Source organism: Aplidium turbinatum, chromosome 11 (genome assembly GCF_918807975.1).
Source record: "Aplidium turbinatum chromosome 11, kaAplTurb1.1, whole genome shotgun sequence".
Classification (NCBI taxonomy): Eukaryota; Metazoa; Chordata; class Ascidiacea; order Aplousobranchia; family Polyclinidae; genus Aplidium; species Aplidium turbinatum.
In genome coordinates this window covers 62,810-86,218 of record NC_137482.1, presented here as the reverse complement: position 1 = coordinate 86,218, position 23,409 = coordinate 62,810, and the positions used below count along the sequence as shown (strand labels likewise).

The following is a 23,409-nucleotide window of genomic DNA, read 5'->3' as shown; positions in this document are numbered from 1 at the left end:
AAAAACAAGAAGCAACTGATAGTTGATGATTTTGTCCAGGATGAGAAGTTTCATGAGGACAACACACAACATCATAAGTTAGTGGTAACAGGAGTAGATCCGGTGCAGATCAAAATCAGTGAAGGTGGAATTGTCATCTCACGGGCAGATCTGTTAACTTCACACGAAGAAGCAGATAACGTCATTGTTCAACAGGTCTTGAGTGGTGCCTCGCAAAATGCAGAAAGCAAAATCACTGTCGTTGCCGATGACACTGACATCTTTGTACTGTTGCTGCATTATCATCACATGGCAAATCTCAAGAATGTTGTATTGATGGAGTCCCCAATCAAAGGAAGCGCGGTGCTTGATATAGGAAAAAAACTGTACAGAAGCATTGTCAGGTAGTCAAATGACTACTCACGGCACATGCACTTTCTGGCTGTGACATCGTCGCCTCCTATTTCAAAATTGGGAAGGCTACTGCATTCATAACACTTCGATAGATCAAACGAAATATGGTTGGGTAAAGGATGACCAAAACAAGTCCCTTCAACCAGTCACCCTACCTGATGAAGTCGAACTAGCCCCAGAGATGGTATACGACGTCTAATAAAATATGGATGCCACGGTACTACTCCATGCAGTTCACGTGCTTGTAGTTGCAACTCTGCTAACATGAAATACACAATATTTTGCGCCTGCTATAATCGGGTTGCTATAACCTGACATCATAGAATAGTATGTAAGATAATTTAGTGTTATACGGCCATGAATTTCACACAAATTGCGGTGGGATGGCGCAACGTTGTTGGCTTTCCAATTATGCAAACCTGGTTCGACTCCCGGCTTCAGCTGGTTGTTGAAAAACACCGCTCACCTCTACCCAGGGTGTAATAAATTGGGTGGGCGTAGTTGCTGAAGTAAAGGCGGCCGAGAGAAAGGAACTGGCCACCCTACTCTCCTTAGTGCCGAAGGCTTAGTACAATGAGAACCTTATCTTCTCATACCCGACACTTGAATCAAGTATGGGACCCCCCTTTACCTTTTACGGCCATCTTGGAAATTACCATTATGTATGTAATACGATATTAAGATAATACTTAGTTCTAATGGATGGCTTGACCCCTACAACCTAGGTTTAGACAAAAATCACCTTCCTAAGGTGAATGGATAGGAAGTTATGGTCATTTATAGGTAATGGCGGCCATCTTGGACGCCATTTTGGAAATTACCATTATGTATGTAATACGATATTAAGATAATACTTCGTTCTATGGATAGCTTGACCCCTACAACCTAAGTTTAGAGACAAAAATCACCTTCCTAAGGTGAATGGATAGGGAGTTATGGTCATTTATAGGTAATGGCGGCCATCTTGGACGCCATCTTGGAAATTACCATTATGTTTGTAATACGATATTAAGATAATACTTAGTTCTAATGGATAGCTTGACCCCTACAACCTAGGTATAGACAAAAATCACCTTCCTAAGGTGAATGGATAGGAAGTTATGGTCATCTATAGGTAATGGCGGCCATCTTGGACGCCATCTTAGAAATTACCATTATGTATGTAATACGATATTAAGATAATACTTCGTTCTATGGATAGCTTGACCCCTAGCCCTACAACTTAAGTATAGAGACAAAAATCACCTTTCTAAGGTGAATGGATAGGGAGTTATGGTCATTTATAGGTAATGGCGGCCATCTTGGACGCCATCTTGAATTTCTCAAATTGCCCAAAGGTGACAACATGTCATCAAGCAGTTTCTGAAAATAGAGACCCTTGGCTACCAAAATCAACAGTAAAAAAAACTTAATACCGCAATGCAAGGTTAAGGGAAAAAATGGCGTTTGGCTCCCAGACTATAATATTACTATTCCTCAAGCTCTCACTACTGTAAATGACCAATCGTTGAGAGAGAAAGACATTCGTGCAAAATGTAAAATGAAAAAATATGCAGACAAACGTACACATGCTAAAAATTGTGATATTTCAATTGGTGACTTGGTTTTGTTAAAAGTTAAAAGAGAAAACAAACTATCACTCCCTTATGGATTGCGTCCTTACAAAGTGACTAACATAAATGGTTCGATGATCACTGCAAAAAAAGGATCTCATGTGGTCACAAGAAACTCTTCATTCTTCAAACCAGTCACAAATGACCTTTGTATAGATTGATGACAAGCATGTTTGATTAATTCTTGTTCTGTGTAAAACTGTAATTCGAGTAAGCAACGTTTTGTTATCATCAGACTGGAAAATTGTGACAACTATAATTTATCGTACTCGTCATATGAAAAGCATACCCCTTAATCCAAATCTACAACTTGGGGAGGATTGTAGTATTCATGAGTCCCTTTCATTTATATTCTCATATTGATATTGCATGAACCGTTGTGTATTTATGTTACTTCGCACATGTAAACGGATTTCAGAATTATTAAAAAGAAACTGTAAGCAAGCAAAGTGTACTAGTGAGTAAAGGCAGAACATTATAGGTATGAGTGGATGCTTTGGACTACTCGACGTCCGCTACACCAGGCGTTCAAATGAGTTTCTGCATAACCGTAGCCGGCAGAGATGAACATAGCTTTGGATTTATATCCACCGGATTTGAGGTCAGCGAGCGGATTCCCTTCTAAGAATTTGGATTTTAACTTGAAATATAGAAGTAGATTTGGATTTTAAAGTTTTAAAATCCTCACATCTCTGATAACCAAGCCGCCACAAATTTCTCAAACGTTCCGGTTTCGCTTGGGTGAGCTTGAGTTTGAAAAAGGCAATAAATAACAAAAGTTTTCACCTGTGTAGTTTATTTTGTTTTATTGGAGAATAACCAACAATAATTTATACAATACGCAATAAACACGAATATAATTTGCACAACAAGAATGGCAGCAAAAGGTCACCTAAGTCAGCTGTCACTCAAACAGTTAATCAAACAACATTAAAATTTAGGAACTTTAATGAAACACAGATAAGAGATACCGTAACCAAATGATATTTTAGGAGTGATTGTACAAATTCTTTAAAAAACGTTTATATTGAAGTTTGAAAGTAGGTGCTTCTTTTATTTCTTATTGTAGCCAGGGCCGGATTTACCAATAGGCTAGACAGGCTGAAGCCTAGGGCCTCAACGTCCAGGGGCCTCGAAATTCGGTTTCGAAGTTTGTAACTCTTTTAAAATTTCGATAAGTCTCGATTTCGAGTAATGGGTAGTACCAAATTTAAGTCATAAGTAGAATAGACAACCGAAAACAGACATTGCTGTTAGCTACAGCGTGGGTCAGGTGTACGTCAGAAGGCGTACACCGATGCATAGCGCTCAAGTCCGTTTTCCCGCAGTGCAGGATAAAGATATGAAAAACAGAAACAAAAAGTTTAAACCCTACCTAAACTATAGATCTACACATACACTGTTGGTGTTGGTTTGTGGAAAGAATTATCAAATGAAGAAATAGCCTAGCCTACTGGATAGAGAGAGGCCCAAGTTCTGAAGTTCAGCACAGTTGTGGTACATTTTCTAGTTCCAAACGAGTGTACAAAAAGCAATCCAGGTTTTGCACAAAAACTCTGTTTATTGCAACGAAAGTCAATGGTGAAACATATAGCAGAGAGTGGCTTGTATATTCTTCTGCAAAAGGACGCGTAGCCTATATTGCTTTGTTTGTAAAAATTTTCCAAATGATGCATTTTCTTCGGCTTTATTAGCTTCTGATGGTTTTGATGACTGGCACAACTCTTATCTTATCCAAGTTCATAAAAACTCAGAAAAACACACAAATGCCATGTTAACCTACCTAACAAGGCAGCGAGGATATACGCTTACTTCAAAGCTGGAGGAGCAAATAAAAGCAGAACAGCAGTATTGGTGGCATGTAATGGACAGAATCGCCGCTGTAATTTGTAGTCTTGCAGCACGAGGTTTGCCTTTTAGAGGGGACAATGAACGATTTGGATCTTCCAAAAACGACAATTATCTTGATCTTTTAGAACTAGTGGCAAAATTTGATCCATTTTTACTTGCTCATATCAATCGCTATGGAAGTTCAGGATCAGGAAATCCCTCTTATTTGTCAAAAACTATTTGCGAAGAGATGATTCAGCTCATGGCCAAAAAAGTTAAAGAGTCAATTCTAGGTGCCGTAAAAAAATCGTGATATTTCTGTTTTTCTGTGGATTCTACTCCCGATATTTCCCATACCGATCAGTTAACTTTGATTATCAGATACGTGTCTCCTGTAAACGGTTTACCAAGTGAGAGATTTATAACTTTCCTTGAGCTGAAAGACTACTCTGGGGTAGGCATGGCAGATTTCGTGCATAAATATCTCACTACTGAGGTTCAGCTTGATTTTAATAAATACCGAGGGCAGTCTTATGACAATGCTGCAAACATGGCTGGTAGGTACAACGGTATGCAGGAAAAAATCCTAGAAAGAAAAAAAATTGCAAAATCTACTCCATGTGCAGGTCACTCCTTAAATTTGGTAGGCCGTTCAGCTGTTGATTGCTGTGAACTGTTTTGGCATTATCAATGAAATTTACACCTTTTTTCAGCTACCACAAAGAGGTGGGCAGTTCTAAAATCATTTTTGCAACCTCAATCAAAAGTGCCAAAATATTTGTCAGATACTAGGTGAGATGCACATGCAAAAGCCACGGAAGCTATTTTGGAAAGTTACAGTGCCATCACCAATGCTATCAGTTATTTAGGCTACACGCCAATGTAAGTGCGAAAGGTGATTCCAGACTTCATGCTCAGAACCTTTTGCAAAAAAATGGAAAAATTGGAATTTGTGTTTATGTTGCATTTTTGGTCCAGAGTGCTAGGTCGTTTTCACAGTGTTAGCAAAGCCCTTCAGAAATCTGAATTGTTAAGTACTTGTGCCGAATTGTACTGTACAGTTCACTTGTAGACTTTCTAAGTGAAATTAGAGATGAGTTTGACGAGTTTGATCAGCAAGCAAAAGCAACCTTGCCGAATATTAACTACAGAGCTGTCACTAGGAGACAAAGAAATGCACCTGACGCTTTAAGTGAACTCTCTTCAAAGGAAAGATTTAAAATGAATTCCTTTATCCCTATGCTCGACGCACTTGAAGCCAATTTAAGAAGACGAGCTAATGTGTACAGCGACGTTGCAGAAATGTTCCTCTTTCTTGCCAATCTGAAAGCAACTAAGGTAGAAATTGTACGAGGCGTAGAACTTTTAAAGGAAGCGTATCCAGAAGATGTTGACCCGAAACTTATTGATGAACTTCTACATTTTCATTTGTACGTGAGACAAACACAAAACCAAGGGCTCACCGGTACAGAACAGCAATCTATTTCCTTGTCTCATGGAGACCTTTATGAAATTATGTGCAAGGAAAAAATTAACACTGCCTTTCCTAATGTAGAAGCAATATTAAGACTGTTTCTAAGCTTAATGGTCACTAACTGCTCAGGAGAGAGATCTTTTTCAAGGCTCAAAAACATCAAAAATAAACTGTGATCGACAATGTCTCAAGATAGGTTGTCCGCACTGAGCATTCTGTGCATTGAGAGTGAGAAACTTAAACAGATAAATTTTGATAAACTATTGCATGATTTTGCTTTGACAAAAGCTAGAAAAAAAAATTAGTAGCCTAGTCTTACTCTATTTGATGGCTGTAACTATTTCTTATATCCTCGTAAATAAAATTTACAATTATTGTAACGGTTGTTTGATCAAAGAAATTAAAATTAAAAACAAAACTGCCTTAACAAAATTTATATTCTTTTAATTAAAAATTTGCACCCAAGAATGTGAAAAATGAAAAGAACGAAGAGTTTAATACACTCATATTTTAACATTAAGCAATGAAATGTGATGTTGTTTAGAGAGAAATTCTGAGCTCAAAAATAGGGAGGGGCCTCACAAATGGAATAGCCTAGGGCCTCTCATGGTCTAAATCCGGCCCTGATTGTAGCCCATGTGATTCCATAATAAAACTCCATAATAGGCTAACATAAGTTAGGCCTATAGCCTAGGGCTACCATATGTCCTCTTTTAGAAGGATTTGTCCTCTTTTTTCATAAAAAATAAATTGTCCTCCGAGGGCACTTGAAAATGCTCAAATGTCCTCTTTTTTGCATTGCTATCGTTTTCAACAAGGTTTCATTTTTAGGTGACCTTGGCGAAAGCTAAGGCTAAGCTAATAAGTTAATAGCCTAATAAAAATGAATTAAGTTATTAATAAGCAAATAATAAGGCTAAGCAACGATACAAAAAAGGAAAAGTATGTTTTCTGTGAGCTGTGGCAGAAGTAGGCTATCCTTGTTTAAGAAAAGTGTTTATTGACTTTGAAGTTGACAATACATTGCTTGCTGTGAATATGGTGGATACATTTATTTCTGTGGCAAACGAAGGCAGTGTTACTTACTCGATGACCATGTCAGATGTATTTTTATTGTTCGACTCTTGTGTTGCCTATTTGGATCATTGGATGAATAGACCATTAATTTCATTTTTCGAGTTAACATCCTTTGATTGGATGCTTAGCCTATTGCTTATAGGCTACTGTCTTACACCAAAGAATAGGATAACGCTTTTCAGCGGTGTGTGGAAGTATCTGTCAGAGAAAAATGTTGGCATTGATGATGTTAAACTGTTCGATCTATAGCCTACCAAAGCTAGTGCAAAGGCGCCTTAAACTTAATAGCTAGCTTGCATTAGCTTTGTTTAAATGATGGCACATTAGAAAATGGACAAAATAGTTCAAATATTGCTGAACTATAGATTTTTTTATTGAATTGTTAAAAATCGAGCAATTTTTCATCTGCAATAAGCTATATCTCAAAATGCAAATGCAAAACGCATGTTTTCTCTTGAGAAAATCAAATAAACAGCAAAATGTTCATTGACTGAATCTGACAAATAAATATGATAGGCTATGTTTTTTATTTGTCACTTTTTGCTACACAACCCTATAATCATCTAAGACAGTGGTTCTTAACCTTTTTGTTTTGGCGGATCCTTTTGGTGACCTCGAAGCGGTCGCAGACCCCTAAAACATTTATAGCATATCGCGTATTTTTTTTCATAAGTTTTGAAACGACACACTTTGAAGAATCTGCTGAACTCGCGACGCGCTCATGACGATTGATGACATTGACGAAGTTATGTTATGAGCTATATCTTGGCACACAGGATGAAAAAACTGTACTCTATATGCGGATTCAATGCTTTTCTGCAAATTTTATCGCAAGTGAATAGAGTTTTTGCAACCTTTACAAAGAATTTCTCTCTTTTTTCATGTGTAACCAATATTTCATCGTAATCACAGCCATGGAACAACCGTGAGTGCTAATAGGCTACTAACTAATAGGCTACTACTAACGTTTCCCTTTCTAAATTAAGCATTGATCAACAACCTGCTGTCTCAAAAGAATTAAGTTAAACATACACAGGCTTATGAAAAGATTTTAGTCTTTTGTATGAAATTGTTTCAGTTAGGAAGGCGAACCTTTGTGCGACGCTCTTTGAAATTTCAAACGACACAGCTTTGCGTGGTAGCCTACAGTTTGGAAATCATTGTAAATACACAAATAAAGAGGAACTAATTTTTTAATGTTGTAATTTATTAATCATGCTGCAAATTCGCAAACTTTCGCGGACCCACTGAAAACGCCTTGCGGACCCCTTAGGTAGGGCTACCATATGTCCTCTTTTAGGAGGATTTGTTCTCTTTTTTCATAAAAAATGAATTGTCCTCCGAGGACACTTGAAAATGCTCAAATGTCCTCTTTTTTGCATTACTGTAGCCTACTATCATTTTTAACCCTTAGGCGGTTGGGCTCCTGGAGTCTTGCTCAGTTTGGGGGGGGGGGGGGGCTGTCGATTCTTCTTATGCTTTAGGAGTGATATCTCTGTTATTTTTTAAGGCACGGTTTCAAAATTTGCGATTCACTTTGTAAAACTATTCACGCAGAGCATATCCGAAAATTAAAACTATGTAAATTTTAGAACTGCTTATATACGTTGAAATGTTGATGTGACTTATGACTTTTGAATTATTTGGTAGTTTTTGATAGAGTAATGAAAAACATGCATTGCAATGTTGTAATTAAATTTTTTTTACATAATCTCAATTTAAATCATTTGATTAACGAGACATGGGCCAAATTAATTGCTTTCATCCAGCTGGTGGGAAAATTTTGAACAATAGAATATGAAATATTTCAGAGGATGTGCTAAGAAATGCCTTATATCTCTCAATTTATAACCTTTATTCGCTCAAAATTTCAGCTCAATAGAGGTGAATAAAAGTTAGGAAAAGTCAAGAAATCTCGTAGTCGCAGCCTCAGTGGTTTTAGAGATACAACTGTTGATACAAAAAAGTTAAATTGACAGCCCCCCCCCCCAACCTTCAAAGGGTTAACAAGGTTTTAATGTTATGTAACCTTGGCGAAAGCTAAATAAGGCTAGGCAATGATACCAAAAAGGAAAAGTATGTTTTTCTGTGAGCTGTGGCAGAAGTAGGCTATTCTTGTTTAAGAAAAGTGTTTATTGACTGAGGTTGACAATACATTGCTTGCTGTGGATATGGACATGGTGGATACATTTACTTCTGTGGCAAACGAAGACAGTGTTGCTCGATGACCATGTCAGATTTGTTTTTATTGTTCGACTCTTGTGTTGCCTATTGGGATGAATAGACCACTAATTTCATTTTTTCGAGTTTACATCCTTTGATTGGATGCTTATTGCTTATGCTGTCTTACACCAAAGAATAGGATAACTCTTTTCAGCGTTGTGTGGAAGTATCTGTCAGGGAAAATGTTGGCATTGATGATGTTAAACTACTGTATTCGATCTATATCAAAGCTAGCGCAAAGGCGTCTTAAACCTGATAGCTAGCTTGCATTAGCTTTGTTTAAATGATGGCACATTGGAAAATAGACAAAATAGTTCAAATATTGCAGAACGATAGATTTTTTAATGAATTGTTAAAAATCAAACGATTCTTCATCTGCAATAAGCTATAGCTCGAAATGCAAATGTAAAACGTATGTTTTCTGTGGAGAAAATCGAATGAACAGCAAAATGTTCATTGACTAAATCTGACAAATAAATATGTTATGTTTTTTATTTGTCACGTTTGCTACATATATGCTATAGGCCTATAATCATCTAAGAAGATGTAAAAATTGTTTAAACGTAAAAAGCCACTGGCATTCTACTTGCTTACTAAACATGTCCTCTTTTTGGTTGATGAAAATATGGTAGGCTTACTAATACTATAGCCCAGCATCTTCTTACCAAAGTTCGGTGTTGCAGATGGAAAACATAAACTTTTTTTCTTTTTGACTTGTGCCATAGGCTAATGGTGAATTTCATTTACAAAAGTGTGACGTTCTGGCTTAGAGTGGTTGTTGCTGACTGCTTAGAGTGGTTGTTGCTGATTGATCTGACAATCGTTGATGTTAGAAAGTACATTTTTGTATTGCGCCACGTGTTGAAGCGATCAGGGCTAGAAACGTCACGCCCTTTCGTCAGAAGTGTGTAGATCGAAAAAGAACGATACAGCACACGCGAGTCGCGAATCAATTTATATGCGATGTGACGTCAAAATAGAGTCAAAATGTGTATGATTGCGCCAGTGCTGCCAGATGCAATAAAGGTTACAAATTGAACGTGAGGGATGGAATAACAGTAGCCTATGACACTTTGATCTTGATTGTTTTATTGCACTTTCCTTGCATAAGGTTTACTTTCCTTTGCTGAAAAACACTGTTACAAAAACCAGAATTTTTAGCAAAACTGGAGATTAGATTAGAATTAGAGTAAACAAGTTTTTACCAAATTAGATTAGAATTACTTACGTTTTGCTCTAATTCATTGAATTAGACAACTAGAATCATCTAGTTGTCCAAGTCTGGTATTTAGAGGTAGCGATCGAGCAATCTCCGGGAACCCTTTAGGAAAATCTTGCCACCGTTAGCTTTAGACATTTCTTAATTGAAACTTTATGAAATTTTGCCACCGTATGTTGATTATTATATCACTGGCAAGTAATATGTCGATTATTTTCAGCAATCACAAACAAAATTGATAATCTGCTTCAACTACGTCTTACCAGCGATTTATTGCAAGGACTTATTGTCGAAATAAGCTGATTTACAATCTCTTCTTTCGGTGATGAACTTAAATGGCCTTCAATGCACCAGTGAAACGGCAAGATTAGTGTTTTATTGATGCTTAGTTGCAAGAACCTCATTGGATGGTTACAATTCAGATTAGGGATTAATTTTGTCACTCAGCGAAATCTCGTTCATGGAAAATCGATCACCATCTGTCACAACAAATTTTTCAATGCTTTTTGTATTTCTTCTTTTGGCTCGACTTGTCGAACAACTTTAAAATTGATATTTGACGAAATGAAGTCACATTTTTGCAAAAAACATGCATCGACGACTTCATTTACTGCTGTTGTGTCGATTCTTTTTGTGAAGCAATAAATGTCTACCCACACCACGTCTTGAATAAAACTGTTTATAGACGACACAAATCAGCGAGCGCCAATCACAAACTTTCGTCTCAGAGCAACGATCACACGAAAGAAACTGCTGACGACCTCTCATGCATGATGACATCACAATTCAGGATGAGCGTTCCAATCCATCTCCTCAATTTGGACCTTAAGTCCATCCGCGCGGAGTTTGTCAAGCTGCATCTCCACGAGTCGTCTGCAGTCTTCTGTTTTCGGACAATCGAGAGTCACTTCAAACTTATGAGTGGTTGAAAGTTTGTCTAAATATTGTTGAGAAGATTAGTTCAACTTAGTTTTAAGAACGGTTTGTAACCACAGGTCATACCCCAGCCTGCCATCGATGTTGGAAGCCAACCCCAGCCTGCCATCGATGTTGAAAGCCAACCCCAGCCTGTCATCAATGTTGGAAGCCAACCTCCAGCCTGCCATCGATGTTGGAAACTGGGGAAATTGTCAAAGTACCGCAAGGTATTTCATCAAATGTCAACACAGATCCAGCAGAAATAAAATGCCACAAAACTCACCATAAGCCGAGAGAGCAACCGCAAAAAGACACAGAAAAACAACTCCTCTCATGACGAAAAACTATGTAAACTTAGATTTATATTTTCTCTTGAAACATAAAAAAGTTAAATAGTAGCTGAACGTTGTTCGGTATCAACTAACTATTGACTCATTTTCGCTTTCTTTCATAAGATAAATTTATTTTAAGTTAATCTTTATGTTACATTTGCTTTCCGAAGCAAATTCTCATTAAATCTACTTCGATAAGTCCTTCCCGATAGCTCAGTGACATCACGAACCAAGAAACTGAAAGATCAAGCGGCGCTGGTTCGACTCTCGGGGTGTGTTCTTGAGCAACGCATTTCAAGGACACGTTTGTGACCCCAGTTAACTTCTTTCTATTACCAAAGACGCAGTGTTGGACTTTGATTAAAGCAACAAACTCATCTTCTGCATCCCACGCCTTCCAACCTCACCTTCGCTCGCAACAATGAACACATCAATGGCTTCAAACCGTTCATTCTGGAATGCGCTTTCCAAGACAGTCCACGCTCAACAGAGAAGAAGATTAACCACGTGATTACGAAGGACGATTAGATGCCCGCTTTGGATTAGCAGCTTTCGTCTTAAGATTGAACAAACGTTGAATAAACGCAAAACAAAATTCGATTAGAGTCAGACCACAAAATACATTTTCCCTGTTCAAAATTACACAAATCCACAAACACAGGTTCATTGACAGAAGCAGGGATGCCTGGACACATCAACCTCAATGGGAGGAAAGCGACCCACGGCCCTCGTCTACGCTCATCGCTTTCTGGGGAAACCATGCGATTTCTGAGGAAGAACCTCGAATCGAGAGTTGCCTGGCTATGAAGCTGGTTATCCACTTGCTACTACACTCATTGCACTGGGCCCGTTAATTTTTACCGAACAACTCATGTATTAGAATGTCTGTTTGAACTTTGATGTCAAAGCTTTAAACAAATACAAGTTCACAATGGCTTATCAAGATACCGTATCCGTTTCATCGAAGTGCACTAGGTTTTTCAGCAAAGCGTCATCTGGCACCAAGTTGTGGACCACACCGTGAAAACGAAAGCCGAGGCACTTCAGCTTAGCAGTAACCACAAAACAAATCAGAAATAATTTTTCTGAACTAACTTGATAGGCTATGCGTACCAACAACGGATTCCTTAGTGGCCAGTTAAGCTAATCGTCTGATTATATAATATAAATTCAGTTTGCGCTGAGTTCATCCCTGGATGTCATCAGCGGAGAGATGGATTGTGTGCGGAGATGTCCATCACAGTAACACCGACAATCATAAAAAAAGGCAATTACAAAATGTAAAGCAGCTAATGATTTGTTGGTCCATGCACACCAAATTAAAACAACAACCCAATTTAAAATCAATGCAATCCAAACAAGCAGAACTTCCAATTGCATATTCCCTTTCAAAGTAACAGCGTACTTGCTTCCAGAACGCGCGCTCTGTCATCGGCCACTGCAGATGTAAGTTGTGACGTCACTGGAGCCGAGTGTGGTGAAGCCACTGGAGCTTCACGCGAAGTGTATAAATAACTCTGCGGTAAACGCTGGATCAGCTTGGCAGTGAAAAACACTTTGAGTGAGCTGTTAGAACTTGAACAAGAGAATGAAGCAAATTGAAAACTGGGAGGGGAATCACCGGAGCAGTAGCAAGAAAAAGCAAAGCAACAATAAAGTAAAAACTTTTTTTTTTAAATTTGAAAATTGATCTAAGGCCGTCGATGTATAGTTCAGGCAAGACAATTGAAGAAGATCTTCCCATTCGTGCAATAAGGCAGGTAGTAGATTAGAAGTCACACAGTAACAAACCAAACTCTAATGGACAAATGTAAGTTACAAAGATTTTTGAAGCCGAATACATAAAAAGGACATGTGGAATGCGTGTGAAGGCTTTTAAGGGTCTATTCAGAAACCCTACATTGTTGAACTTCAATGGACGAAGTGGGTGGTGAGCAGAGAGATGGCCGCAAAAACACAGAAGTTCCGGAGAGAGTATGAGAACACACTTTGTTCCCCGGAAGTGAAGTCAGTCAGCCATTGGCTGGTAAACTGCGGTAGGCGGAGCATAACTCGAAGTGCTGAAACTCTTTCCTTTTGATTGGTCGATGGAGAGTGAGTGAATGACGTCAAGAATGAAATGCCGGTGAGAAGTTCAATGTCCCGGATGCGAGCCACGTGTTCTTTTAACGCATGCGGAATCCACGAAGATTCTGCTTCATCACTCTGAAACAAAAGTAAAATGTGATATCTGAGCTCTGAGATGATAATGGATCTTTGTGCATGCAAATAGTGACAGGTGGCGTGGTGTGTTGTCACAATAGTGGCAGGTGACGTGGGTGTGTGATCACAATCGTGGCAGGTGATGTCATGTGTGGTCACAATGGTGCAGGTGACATGATGTGTATTGTGTAGTCTCAATGGTAGCAAATGACGGGATGTGTGGCAACAACTATGAGATCACAAATCGGAAGAACGCTAATGAAAGTTTGACTCAAAGCATGTGTTGATTATTTTTGAATAATGAACAAAACAAATTAACTTTAACGGGTTTAACATATTGTATTACACTCAAAAAACATTAAAAAAAAGCTTAAATCTAGGACTCCCTCCAGCTTGTGTTCAAATGTCGTAGGCCTATACAAGTTCACTTGTTCGCATGACGCGAACTGTACATAGCCTACATTGGTATGCCCACATGGCATTTGGCCACGAGAGTGAGGGAGCACTTAGATTTAACTTTGAACAGAAAAAGACCATAGGCCTACATTCGATTGCCAATCATGTTCTAACAACAAACCATCCTTGGAATTCTTTAGAGTTGTGGGTAGAAGTTTTACTGAATTTGACATTAAAACCCACGAGGCTTTGCTCATAAAATCCAGCAATGTGCCTTTCTCCCCTGCTTTGCCGTTTCATTCTTATGCATTTCGTTTTTCAATTCATTGTGTGGATCAGTTATTTATTTTCAATGTAGATGTATAATCAGTTATTTTTCGTTACTTGAAAAAGGCTAACATGTGTATGGCCGAAAAGGTTCGTAGTTTATAGTGTATCTTCACTTTAATGTATCATGTTAAATGCCGTGTGGTTGCGCCAGCAGCAAAAAATAAAATTGATTGATTGATTGGTTTTATCTGTCTAAGAACACACGTACGTGTCCAAAACGTTAGAGCTTATGTTATGTTATATTTTTTTGTGTAATACATTATGTTAAACCCGTTAAAGTTACTTTGTTTCGTCTGTCTATAGTTCAACAAGCGAACTTTCTAACAAAGCTTTATCAGTATTGAATAAGGAGATGTTAAACCATCGTATGACATCATCTTCTTGCTTTCTCCACGAAACCGATACATCTGCAAAGTTGGCGCATAAAGCGATACGACAACTGTAACATCGCAAGCATCATATGACTTTTAAACAGTCCCAAACTCCCAATACAAGAAGTAACTAGAATAGACCAATTATAGATGCAGGAAGCGATGAGACCACTACAGATGAAGGGAGTAATGAGAATAATACAGATGCAGGAAGTGATGAAAGCATCACAAATGTAGGAAATGATGAGAACATCACAGATGCAGTAAGTGATGAGAACATCACAGATGCAGGGAGTGATGAGAACATCACAGATGTAGGGAGTGATGAAACCACCACAGATGCAGGAAATGATGAGAACATCACAGATGCAGGGAGTGATGAGAACACCAGAGATGCAGTGAGTGATGAGAACATCACAGATGCAGGGAGTGATGAGAACACCAGAGGTGCAGGGAGTGATGAGAACATCACAGATGCAGGGAGTGATAAGAACATCACAGATGCAGGAAGTGATGAAAACATCACAGATGCAGGGAGTGATAAAAACACCACAGATGCAGGAAGTGATGAGAACACCAGAGATGCAGGAAGTGATGTGAACATCACAGATACAGGGAGTGATAAAAACGCCACAGACGCAGGAAGTGATGAGAACATCACAGATGCAGGGAGTGATAAAAACACCACAGACGCAGGAAGTGATGAGAACATCACAAATGCAGGGAGTGATAAAAACATCACAAATGCAGGAAGTGATAAAAACACCACAGAAGCAGGAAGTGATGAGAACACCAGAGACGCAGGAAGTGATGAGAACATCACAGATGCGGGGAGTGATAGGATCACTACAGATGCAAGAAGTAGACTACTTAAAGTATCACAAATGCAGAAAGTGATAGAGTTCATTACAAAGCAAGCCTGTCTTTTAGCTAAGCCATGAACCAAACTATGTCAAATACCTTTCGGCATGGATCTTCTGCATAGTTCGGAATGAGGAAACTGAGAACTTCCAGCTTTTCAGGAAAGGATTTGCATTGAAGAATTGGAGAGCCGACGTCACTGCAGCGAGTCACAACCAGGAAGAAGTGAGTAGGAATCGGGACAACGGAAGAATTGTTGAGAAACGTTCCGTACCTGTGTGGAGGAGGAAAGAAAAACTCAATGCAATGTTTGCTACTGAACACGGTGAGTGACATTCATCGCTTCAGGAATAAGACATAGGCTAACAGACTTCTGTCAATAACATTGAAATCCCACGCGCGATAAGTGGTGACGTGATGATTGCAAAGTGGTTTCTGTTTCAACACGAATGACCTTTGTGATGTCATCAGTAAGTTTTCAACGAAGTATTGATGAAGAGTGTCATTACATAAGCCCACCCATGATTTCTCGCCATAGTGCGCTGACGTCTACTTAGGAACTGCAGAGTCACTCTTTAATTAAATACAATCAAACTTACCTCTCAAGAACATGCTTCGAATCAGCCACTCCGTTATAATCGTAATCGAATACTGGGCCCGCCACCACATTCACCCCTCCATATTGATCGGCCCACTTTGCTAGCTCTAGTCCCATGTACCTCCAAACTGTAAAGTATGAAAATAAATAACAGATCAAACATCCCCATCTTGCGGCGAAGTACTATAGATTCACCCGCACACCGATTCACCTGTGGCTGCTGGTCTGTACATCGGCACTTTGTTGGAAAGAATTGCGGCGTCGTAAATTGAATTCCCGTTTGATAGTTCTGAAATTAAAGCAAGATTGGTTTTAAGGCTTTACAAAGTTATTCATCAAAACAAAAATTACAAACACTTCCACAAGCGGAAACTTCACTCTGCCAGTCACAACTATCGCCCCCGCGTCAGCAATTCAAAGCCTCTGCAAGTATGAGTAACTGTCTGGTTTAATTTATCAGAGGCTTTGTCAGTCCGAGGATAAAGATTCAAACCCAACCTCATCACAAACTCCCAACCTCCTTCAATCTCACTCTTCAATATTAATGTCAACCTCACCCCACCAGCCTGAAGGATACAACCCCACCAACCTGAAGAATACAACTCCACCCCACCAACCTGAAGGATACAACCCCACCCAACCAACCTGTAGGATACAACCCCACCCCACCAACCTGAAGGATACAAGCTAACTGGTGCCACAAAATCGTCATCTTCAAATTCCTTGCAGATCATGTCAGGATTGGAAAGTCTCGGATCGGTCCGGATGCAGCTTCCAGCCGATTGTAGATAGCGGAACTGACAAAACAATGGTCATGAGATGACGTTTTCTGTTCTTAGTGATGTTACAACGACGAGACGAAAATTATCTCACCTTCTTTTCCAATGTAAACGATGCGAAAAAGGGCAAGTTCTTCAACTTGTCGTACGCGATGACGTAATCCAATTGGGTCAAAATGCAAAATGCGATTTCATCAGAGAGTTGCAACCTGCCAGCTGGGGCCACATGGGGGCGCCCGTACGGCATGTTGAACGTTTGGGAGGAATTGACTGTCAGACAATGAACCATTGTTATGTTGCGATCGATCTTGTAACTCGAGATCATAAGAAACAAAATAAATTGTTATCTAATATGAAATCAACACAAGTCAACCAAACAATCCTAATGCGCATGTGCAGTTAAGAATTAAATGTAACAAACTTTACGCGAAAACTTTTGTGACTTAATAATTTGCTGAAAGAATGGTCAAGACTTTTTGTCATCCCATTGGCATTTATTGGCCGGCGGGAAATGAGGGTAATTGGACACAAAGCACGAAGGCCACATCAAATTTTCACAATAATGCCTTCACTAATGTACTATGACATCACAGCTATGAGCAGAGATGGGCGTGACCTTGATCTTGAAGATCACTTTTATTTTGTGTGATCTTGAAAATCAAGATTACTTTAAAACTGAAGTTTACTTTCTAGATGGGGGCATTTTTTACAACTCGTACTGTGCAAAGTAACTAGGGGCAATTACTAACAATAAGCCATTGCAAATAAAAATGTGTGTCCAAGAAAAGTAGATTTGAAGTCCGAGTTGTTTAGAGTCCGAGTGTAAACAATTATATTAAATGTGAAAACTGATGCTGCTTCTTGTTTGTAAAGCTTTTGTATTATTGTGTGGAGCGGTTTATCTGATAACAGATCTCTTGATCGTTTTTGAAGGTTGCCAGATGGGAAATGGTGCAATAAACATTGGTTTAATCCAGCAAAAGTTGAAACTACTTAGTAACACCAACAGATGTAGGGAGTAATGCGCTTAGTGGTAGCGCTGCTACAGTTTTGTTGAGGTAGCGGCTTCAGTAGCGGCGCTACTGTTTTTCAATGTAGTGGTAGAGAAGAGGCGCTACATTTATTTTAGTCGCACTCCCGATACCCGCTACTTTCCAATTTAAAGTAAATAAAATGATTCGTTTTGGAAATTTTTTATGGAAATAATGCTTGAAAAAATCAAGGCAGAAATCATTCAACTATTGCGGGAAACATCAAGCTACGTTGATACTGACAAGAGTGACATCAACACCAGTCACGACTTGGAGGATGATTTTTTTATATATTGGTGCCATCGCATGAAACGTCAGTAGAGAAAAAAGTCAATTGTGAAGGCTTTTTTTTCAGACAGAAGCGAGCCCTTGAGCTATCCCAGTGCCGACTTATAACGTCGCTTTATTAGATACAACACCCCCATTCTTTCCAGTGCTGGGGATGAGAGACTTTTCTCCGTTGGAAAAAACGCACTGAAGCCAATGCGAGTAGGACTAAGTGACTCGCATTTTAAGTGACTCGCATTTTAAGTTGCTCTGGTTTATAAAGATGCCATAAACAGACATAACTCAGCAACAACACTACATTTAACATTATAAAAACAAAAAACAAAAAGCGAACGTTTTCGGCTAGTCATATAGCCCTTTTCAAGCCTATAAGAAATACATTATTAAAAGAAATGCTAAAGAATCATATAGTATCACAGCAAAAATATGGTCAAAGCTAAACATTTGAGAAACTGCCTCGCTCACACAAAATGATAACTGAAAATTACACAGCACAACGGGTCAAGTATTTCAGAGGTAAAATTAATTGATTGTTCAGACAAGGACTCAGGCAGATTACGCAAGAAAGACAGAAGCACAAGAGATTTTCTTGCGTAATCTGCCTGAGTCCTTGTCTGAACAATCAATTAATTTTACCTCTGAAATACTTGACCCGTTGTGCTGTGTAATTTTCAGTTATCATTTTGTGTGAGCGAGGCAGTTTCTCAAATGTTTAGCTTTGACCATATTTTTGCTGTGATACTATATGATTCTTTAGCATTTCTTTTAATAATGTATTTCTTATAGGCTTGAAAAGGGCTATATGACTAGCCGAAAACGTTCGCTTTTTGTTTTTATAATGTTAAATGTAGTGTTGTTGCTGAGTTATGTCTGTTTATGGTTTAAAAGAGTTACCTCTCTACCCAAATTGTATTATAAAGATGCGTAACAATAAATTTCACCTAGAACGTGTTTTCTATAACGACTTTGAAATAGCAGAGTATATAAATAATATCGTTCGTTTTCAAAGTCATTTGACATCACAAATTGCTTCCTGTGTCAGCTTAAGTTAAAACGAAAGTAGCGGTAGCGCGAGCTACTTTAGCCCGGGTTGAGGAAACGGATAGCGCGCTACTTTTATCAATTGGTAGCGGTAGCTCACGCAACCTTAGCCAGAGTAACGGTAGCAGGTAGCGCGCTACTTTTAAACTAATGGATACTTTTATTGATTGCAACCTTTGAACACGAGTAAAAGATTTCCGTATGAACCAGACAAAAACTAGGTGAAAAATAATGCAGTTCAAAGGTGTTTTCCAGTTTCAAATTTTATGACTGTTTGTATCTTTATCCTGCATTGCGGGAAAGCGGACTTGAGCGCTATGCATCTGTGTACGCCTTCCGACGTACACCTGACCCACGCTGCAGCCGACTGCAATGTCTGTTTCCGGTTGTCTACTCTACTTATGACTTAAATTTGGTACTACCCATTACTCGAAATCGATCACTGGGTAGAGGCAATTATCGTAAAGTTTCTTGCCCAGAGAAACAACAGCAAGTGCAGGTGACTGGAGTCGAACATGCAGGCTATCGACTGCGAGCCCAACGCGCTAACCACTCGGCCACTGCTGCCGACTGTATTTATCCTCGGCCTTGGGTGTGACGTTGCGATTCTACGCAAAATACAACAATGATTGGCCTAATAGCAACAGTCACTAACTTATTACAATTCTTGGGCCAGAGATCGAGCAGGTAAAAGCAACAGTTAGCAATATCAACTATCTTTACCCAGGTTGCTTAATATAGTAAAGTTTATTTTTTTGTTCTTTCGCAAGATCATTGATCGAAACATTTTTTAAATACACAAAAAGTGATCTTGAAAGTGATCTTGGTCTTCAAGATCACGTTGTTTTGGTGATCTAATCTTGAGCTTCAAGATCACAAAAACAACGTGATCTTGCCCATCTCTGTTTATGTGTCATCTGAAATGAACGCACCTTGGCTGGGAGTGAGCCTCAATTGTTTCGTCATATTCCTGTCAGGAATCCCCTGAAATAAGATGATTTTATTTCATGTTTTCCAATTAAAGCGTCAACAGTTCAGTTTTCACATTCCTCCTTTTCTTAATTGCCACAGCAATGGGTTTCTTGGTCTGCAGTTTGTCAATTAGTTCTCTTCTTTTTATCCTTTTTCTTCTTCTTGGTTTGATATTGGCCTCGAATCTTTATCCTCGGACTGACAAAGCCTTGATTGGTTATTCCTTGATTGGTTTCGCATACTTGCAGAGGCTCTTGACGCAGGGCCGGTTACCGAGATTGACAGAGTGAAGTTTTCCGATTGTTGAAGTGTTGTTGCCGGGAGAATTATTCCATTCACTAAGTGCCGCTGAATGGAGAGCAGTCCTGAAATGCGTTGCACAAGCGCACACCTCGACAGTCGAACCAGCGCCGGGTAATATTGAGCCAGGTGCGTAACCACTGAGCTAACGGGGCGGACTTTTCTTGTCTTGACTGTCTGGACTTTAATTACCGGAAAGATTCCTAAGGTGGGACACTGAGTTTTGCGAAGAGTAAGTGGTTAGGATCTTTTGTCAGGCGAACCAGGTGTATAATGGCTTCCTTTCGGCGAAGCTCAGCAGGTTGGATGCCTACAAGGGTTGGGAAGTACTCTGTTGGAGTAGGGAGCAGGCATCTAGTCACACTACACACTGCGTCGTTGATTGGCCGGTAGATGAGGAGGGTGTGGGCACTGCTGCACAAGGCAGGGGCGCAGTATTCAGAGGTGGAGTAGACGAAAGCCAGGGTTGCGGTGCGCAAGGTGTTAGCACCTGCACCCCAAGTTACGCCTACCAAACGTCTCAGCAAGGCGACGCAAGATGTTAGCTTTTTGAGTAGTAACTGTAGATTGGTGACGGTATGTGAGTGACCCGCCGAGTGTTACTCCGAGGTATGTAGGCTTTGGGTAAGACTGCAAAGCTTTGCCGTTGATGGTCACTGAAAGGTCACGTTTTGCTTCCCTGTTGTTGAGATGGAAGGCTGCCGTCACTTACTTCCGCTGAGCTTCAGTTTCCATTGATGAAGGTATCCAGATATGGTCGTCATGTCTGGACTCAACGTCTTTTCTAATGATTGCCAGTCTTTCGCAGAGTGCAAAATGGCCACGTCATCAGCATATTTGTCAGATGTTGTAGATGGTAGGTCATGCATATAGACGTTGAAAACGCGAGGTGGCAAGACTGATCCCTGTGGGACACCGTTTTTGAGTCTACTCGGTTTTCCGCTTCGAGTGGTAGGCCTAAGGGTAGAACTCCTGTTGTGGATAAGTTCCATGATCATTTTGATCATGTGTCTGTCAGGAAGTAGGCGGAGTAGCTTATAGACTATGCCACTGTGCCAAATGGTGTCATGGACTGCTGTTAGGTTAACAATTAAGCACACCCTTCTTTCTTTTTTGCCAAAAAACTTTCCTCCATGTCCTGAGTTAGTAGTGAAGCTACGGTTCCCTTCAGTGGATGTGACGTGGGTGGTGACGTGGGTGGTGGCGTGGGTGGTGGCTTATAGTCATTCGTTGCCACCCTCATTGTGCATTTCACTATGTAACGTATTGTTTAATTTACTCCCTTGTCGGTGGGATGGTGCAGTGGATAAGGCCTCGCTTTCCAATTATGCAATCCTGGTTCGACTCCCGGATTAAGCTGGTTGTTGAAAAACACCGCTCACCTCTACCCAGGGTGTAATAAATTGGGTGGGCGCAGCTGCTGAAGTAAAGGCGGCCGAGAGAAAGGCACTGGCCACCCTACTCTCGTTAATGCCAAAGACAACGTATGGACTCGCGACCTCTTGACTTCAATGATAAGTTTGTTTAACACATGTGGAAACGAGCATAGTTCTTTACATAGTGACGTAAGCTGTGTATCGCAAATATTGAACCCATTAAAGAGCAAACAGTGAAATTCCAAGAAAACAATAATTCATTGATGTATTCAATCTGTTTTCTATCAAGCAAGCATAATATCTATCGCCATTGTGGTAAGTGTGAAATATCTACTCAGCAGGTATAGTCAGTGGTCAAAACTTCTATCAGTAACTTAAAAACTGTCTGTTTTGAAAAGGCTTTTTCCAATGCGCAAGATGAACTTACTCCTGGCAAATTTGATAAAACAACTTGACAATAATGACCAGAAATTAAACAATTCAACGCAAACTACACATACCGGCTAAGCGCGCGACTGTGAACGAAGAAACGGCAACAGATCAAGGAAAGGTGGTTCGACTCTCAGGATGTGCGCTTTAGCATCGCATTTAAACGACAGCATTCATTCAGCGGCACCTAATGGATGAAATCATCCACTGGCAACAACATTTCAACAATCGGAAATTTCACTCTGTTAATTTCCATGCCTGCATCAGTAATTAAAAGTCTTTAAAAGTAGGTATGCGAAGCTGCCAGGATCAAGGTTTCCAAGAGGCTTTCTTAATCCGCAAATAAAGATTCAACAAGTCAATTTAAAACAGACAACATATTCATGCGTCATTACCTCACACTTCTCACAAGTGGAGTCGAAGGTCTCTTCGTCAAACTGGTCGCATACATCCGGGGTTGTTTGGGTTGGAAGTGGCGGCAAAGGCTTCGGGTTGGTCAGCACATAACTTAGTGACCCAGATGTACCATTGTTTGGCGCAGGAGTTACACTCAAAAGATCTAAGGAACAAGTTCCAATGAAATGTTGACATCACAAACGTGACCCCGAATTGTTCGGGTTAACAGCCGTTTCGCTTCATAGGCGTAAAGGTCAAAGGTCAAGCATCGTTGTGAATAAAAATTTCTTTTACACGGTTTTAATTTTCGCCTGACTACACCTTAAAGTGAGGTATGGGTGGCTGTCTTTAACATTTCTACATAAAATATTCACTCTAAGTACACAATGGGTGATGCAGTACAGATCCATCATGCAGTACATCACATGCAGCGTCTGTGCAATAATACAATATGCTTTGGAAAACCTTCAACGTACCAATATACAAGGTAGGCACTTAAACATAACAACTTTTGCAAGAGCCAGTAAAGCTTCGAAGCAATTAACCAATTAGAAGAACATATAAAACAGAGAGAAAACGCAAACACTTCTGATATAAAATAAATTAAGTCAACGTTTCCCAGTGGGCAGCTTGGCTTAGCCTTGAGGGTTAGGACAGTAGTTGTCATTTCGATGACATGGGTTCGATTCCCACCACTGCCGTAACTCTTTTATTACTGTAATTACCAAACAAAGTTTAAAGCAAGAAGCAATTTTCTGGCTGAGTGCTAGAAGGGTCGCAATTGGATGTTAGCCACATGTTTTGATTGGTTAGCGCTGTCATTGCATTCATTGGGGTCTTATTGGGAATTGACCTGTTCAAGTGATTGCCAATATTATACAATGACTCGAGCCTCGCTGTTGAGACTTCATTGTTCCAACTCGCAAATACAAGTGCAACGATGCGCTAGATAAATCTGTG

The 23,409-nt window shown here is 39.7% G+C and overlaps 1 protein-coding gene across 3 annotated transcripts in view; it reads right to left on the bottom strand.

The window, feature by feature from the left end:
- Nucleotides 1-11,691: 11,691 nt before the first annotated feature.
- LOC145779386 (venom phosphodiesterase 2-like) overlaps nt 11,692-23,409 on the bottom strand; it is a 39,653-nt gene continuing 27,935 nt past the window's right edge. For all 3 annotated transcript variants that reach the window (XM_082590964.1, XM_082590965.1, XM_082590966.1), the window contains 8 exons: nt 22,449-22,612; nt 19,909-19,960; nt 16,711-16,886; nt 16,511-16,634; nt 16,049-16,126; nt 15,839-15,965; nt 15,339-15,513; nt 11,692-13,284 (listed from right to left, as the gene is read on the bottom strand). In XM_082590964.1, the coding sequence (XP_082447090.1) occupies nt 12,991-13,284; nt 15,339-15,513; nt 15,839-15,965; nt 16,049-16,126; nt 16,511-16,634; nt 16,711-16,886; nt 19,909-19,960; nt 22,449-22,612 (1,190 nt within the window). In that variant the 3' untranslated portion in view covers nt 11,692-12,990. The remainder of the gene's footprint in view (nt 13,285-15,338; nt 15,514-15,838; nt 15,966-16,048; nt 16,127-16,510; nt 16,635-16,710; nt 16,887-19,908; nt 19,961-22,448; nt 22,613-23,409) is intronic.